Source organism: Helianthus annuus, chromosome 13, assembly GCF_002127325.2.
Source record: "Helianthus annuus cultivar XRQ/B chromosome 13, HanXRQr2.0-SUNRISE, whole genome shotgun sequence".
NCBI classification, from domain to species: domain Eukaryota; kingdom Viridiplantae; phylum Streptophyta; class Magnoliopsida; order Asterales; family Asteraceae; genus Helianthus; species Helianthus annuus.
The window spans coordinates 26,753,441-26,757,604 of record NC_035445.2 but is presented as its reverse complement, the minus strand read 5'-3'; the positions used below and the strand labels follow the sequence as shown (position 1 = coordinate 26,757,604).

The window sequence follows — 4,164 nt, the reverse complement described above, 5'->3', positions numbered from 1 at the left end:
AACTTTGGAAGAACAATGGCGGCCCATTTGCAATTTCATCAAATTTGAAATCTTTTAGGGGCTGTTTGGTAGTCTCTGAATGGTCATTAAGAGGCTACCTCTTAATGGAACCATTAAGAATTTTACCAATGAGAAGGTAGAAGAATGTAACATGTGATCATTTACCATTCAGAGGTTACCTCTTAACCATTCAGACTTGAGGTTACCTCTTATTCATTCAGAGGTTTTAAACCATTAAGAGGTAGCATCTGAATGGTCATTAAGAGGCTACCAAACAGCCCCTTACTCTTTAGAGCCCAAATTTCAACTTCTTTCCCTCATCCTATAAATACTCAAATTCCCCCAATTTCTCATCTTCTTACTTGCCCTAATTTTCCCCAATTGAAAACCTAGGGTTTATGTTTATCTTCTTCGATTCACGTCTTCCATTCAATTGCGAGTCATTCAACAAGAATTATCAAGTCAATAATCATGGTTCGAGCCGTTAAAGGCGAACCGAGCGACGTTAACCGGAGGAACACGGAGCAGAATAATGATCGTGTTGAAGAGGATGACGGTAATGGAGTGGAACGTAGGGTTCTTCGATCTCGGTATCTTGCCGTGAAGAATCTGATTAGCGGTAATATATACGTACAGTTTGTTACGGTTTTGTATGATTGTTTAATTGTGGAGGTATTTGATGGTTTTGTGGTTGTTGCAGTGAAGAGAGATGATATTTCGAAAGTGGATTCCGATAAGTTTAACTCCATTTTTGATGAAGTTGAATGCCTGCATCAGCTAGGTAATTTATGCTACCTGCTTTTTTTTTTTTTTTTTTTTTTTTTTTTGTATTGTGTAGTGTTTGTGTGTTTGAAGCTATGAGCTAATTGACTTTCTTGTTTAACACAATATTTAATTTTGTTTTTGTTATGCTTCACTGAAGAATGGGAACTAGATGGAGTTAAGGGTTTTTAATGTGACATTTTTGTGTGTTAAATTATTTTTTTTGGAGAAGTTTGTGTTCACTAGGGGTGTTCATGTTTGGGTTCAGCTGGTTTTGATGAAAATTTTGGGTTGAATCAGTAACTATGATTTTGAAAAAATACAAACTGAACTGGCTGGGTTGGTTGGGTTTGCTGAACTAGTTGGTTTTCATGGTTTGACAGTTTGTTTAGCCAGTTTTAGACAATTTTTATGTATTCAAAAGTATTATTTTTTGTATTAATTTTTCGAAAAATGACAAGGATTGTTTATTAATATAATATGTATTCATAATTTTATATTACTAAAATAAAAAAAATAATGTTGAATGTTAAATGGCTGTTTAGTTAATCAGTTTACAGTTACAGTTTCAAGTTCCAAACTTAAACTGTCAAACCTTCAACACCAAACAGCAAACTGGACTGTTTATATTTCAAAATGGCTGACTTTCTTTGGTTTGGGCGGTTTATGAACACGCCTAGTGTTCCCTAATCTTCATATTTTGTCTGCAATGATTGCGTTCTTCATGGCTTTATGGTCACTCTTTTGATCCATCATATGGTTCAAAGTACTATAAATAAACATATAAATGGTTCAAAGAAGCAATCACAAACACCCCATTATTGCACATTTTCATAAATTTGGATATAGAATGGTAAACTTGATAAATGAATGTGTTTCTCAATTCAAAACATGATCTTGTGATGATAGATAACCTAACAAATGATCTTTTATCTGCTTACAGTGCAGAAGCCTAGGGAACAAGTTGCTGATGCAGAAGCGTTGTTAGACATCACTAACACGTTAATGACATCTGTTAAGGCACAAGGCAGCGAAGGAATGACTGCGGCAGATTTTGTATCTTGTCTACTAAAGAACTTTGGGCAAATTGGTGGTGATGAAGTTAGAAACTCTGTTAAGTGGAAGGACATTGGTACCACTGTATCTCATGTTTTTCGCAACGGTGATGGATGTTGCACAATGTAAACACAATCTTTATATAGTGTGTTGCAGTTTTGTCCCTTCTCTTCTCTTTCTTATCTTTAAAATTATCTTTGTTGATTGCAGGCTTGGGCCGATGAATTCTGAAGTCAAGCAACGGAAGGTTGCTGCACAAAGAAAGCAATCAAGACCAACTGAAAAGGCTCGTCCGGAAGAGGTAACTTTACATTCTGTTGGGGCATTTCTTGTTATTGCTCAAATTGATAAATAAAGAGTAAAATGCCATTTTTGTCCCTGAGGTTTGGGGCAGTTCTGCAACTTTCGTCCAAAGGTTTGTCTTTACCGTCTTTTTTGTTAACTTAAAAGGTTTGGGGCAGTTCTCGCCATTTTCATCCAGCTCGTTAACTTCATCCATTTTTTTCTGTTAAGTCAGGGGCATTTCCGTCTTTTTTGTTAACTTAAAAGGGCATATTGGTCTTTTTCACTTAAAGACTCGCTTGTACATTTATGCCAAATGCTTGTACATAAAGTGAAAAAGTCTGAATCACCCAATAAGTTAGCAAAAAGACAAAATTACCCTTGGCTTAACTGAGAAAAATGGATAGAGTTAGCGAGCTGGATGATAATGGCAAGATTTCGAACTTTTTGGACGAAAGTCACAAAACTGGTCAAACCTGACGAAAAAGGCATTTACTCTAAAATAAACGAGTAGGTAAAATGGAAACAGCTCAATCTATAGTCCAACCTATGGATTTTGTCACTTAAGATTATGCTATAATCACATTGACTTTTGCAGCTTGCTGCAAGTGTTACAGAAGAAAAGACCGACACGGATAAAAACATGGCAACAATGTTTAATGTTTTAAGAAAGAACAGAAATGTCAAGCTTGAAAACTTGGTGTTGAACCGAAGCTCGTTTGCACAAACGGTTGAAAATTTGTTTGCGTTGTCTTTTCTTGTTAAAGATGGCCGGGCTGAAATTAAAGTCAACGAGGAAGGATGTCATCTAGTTTGTAAGTTATTTAAAAATAACCCCTTTTTGGTAAATAGAATTGTTTAATTTGGTTTTGACTGTTGTGTGTTAATTTATTTTTAGCACCAAGGAATGCTCCAGCTGCTAATGCAGTCGCTTCAAAGGAGGTTTCTTACACTCATTTTATCTTCAGATTTGATTTCAGAGACTGGAAGGTAATTTGTACAAGACATTCAGTTTTTGCTTTACTTTAATTTGATTTCCTACACTCATTTTATCAAATATAGTATATCTGTTTTTAATTAGTAATCAAATATTCGATTGTTAAATTTGATGTCTTTAATTCGACAGTTGATGCTAGAATCGGTTAGTGAAGGAGATGAACTCATGCCACATAGGACTCCAACTGCTGACACGTCAGCAAATTCTCAACAAACAGAAAACGAAACAACTTTGCCCACAACACCAATTAGAAAGTTATCAAGAAACCGTGGTCTGGTTTTACAAGAACAGGCTGTTGTCGAGGACTCTCCTGAAAGTGGGGACTCGAGTTCAAGAGGTGACGGGATTCGTCAGCGGAAGAGAAAGTTTAGGTAAGAGAGGGTTAAATATTGAGAGGGGTTATTCTGTGGAGTAATATTATGTAAATGTATAATTAGGATTAATTCGGTGACTAGATTTAGAGTGACATTGCTAGTTATGTACTGTGATTAACCTTCAGCAGCTTGCTGGAGTGAGATGTTGCTTTTGTGGATGCCATGCTGGCTACTTTTAGCTGATGTGTCATGTTAATTTATCCTAGTGTTATTTAAAAAGGGTCTGATGATTGACTGAACCTTTGACTACTGCTCATGATTAAGTTGTTATTTTTCCTGATTGGCTAGATTGCAATTCATTCTGTAAAAACAAAAACTAAAGGCTTGTAGCCTAAGGGTGTTAAGGGTGATGAAAGTGTATCTTCCCCAAGGAGGCAGAGAGTTCTAGCCCTATGTTGGACAAGAAGGTGTAAGTCTATAGATTTAATAGTAGAAAAAATGTAAAAGTTAAGAAGACAACATCGTGGAAAATAAACATAAATCACCTGAATTATTAACCCTCTTTTGACACGTGATTTAACTGGTTAAATTGTACTTTAGTCACGTTTTGAAATAAACATAAATCACCTGAATTATTAACCCTCTTTTGACACGTGATTTAACTGGTTAAATTGTACTTTAGTCACGTAAGAAAGCTAAAGCGTGTGCAGGTGTCAAATTATTTGATAAGCGAATTGTAACTTTTGTCATTTA

The 4,164-nt window shown here is 35.6% G+C and overlaps 1 protein-coding gene across 1 annotated transcript; it reads left to right on the top strand.

Moving 5' to 3' along the window:
* The first annotated feature begins 323 nt into the window (after positions 1–323).
* On the top strand, positions 324–3,727 carry LOC110897570 (non-structural maintenance of chromosomes element 4 homolog A). Its single transcript, XM_022144337.2, has 7 exons — positions 324–619; positions 701–781; positions 1,706–1,943; positions 2,029–2,119; positions 2,699–2,915; positions 2,999–3,090; positions 3,227–3,727. Exons 1-7 carry the CDS (start codon positions 472–474, stop codon positions 3,470–3,472), a joined length of 1,113 nt encoding a protein of 370 aa, XP_022000029.1. The 5' UTR covers positions 324–471; the 3' UTR covers positions 3,473–3,727.
* Positions 3,728–4,164: the final 437 nt, after the last annotated feature.

Excerpts from the sequence above, each read along its gene's own strand:
- LOC110897570 (XM_022144337.2), top strand. The coding sequence starts at position 472 with ATGGTTCGAGCCGTTAAAGGCGAACCGAGCGACGTTAACCGGAGGAAC. Across the intron at positions 620-700 it reads CGTGAAGAATCTGATTAGCG|TGAAGAGAGATGATATTTCG; the intron begins GTAATATATACG and ends TGGTTGTTGCAG. Across the intron at positions 3,091-3,226 it reads TTGATTTCAGAGACTGGAAG|TTGATGCTAGAATCGGTTAG; the intron begins GTAATTTGTACA and ends TTAATTCGACAG.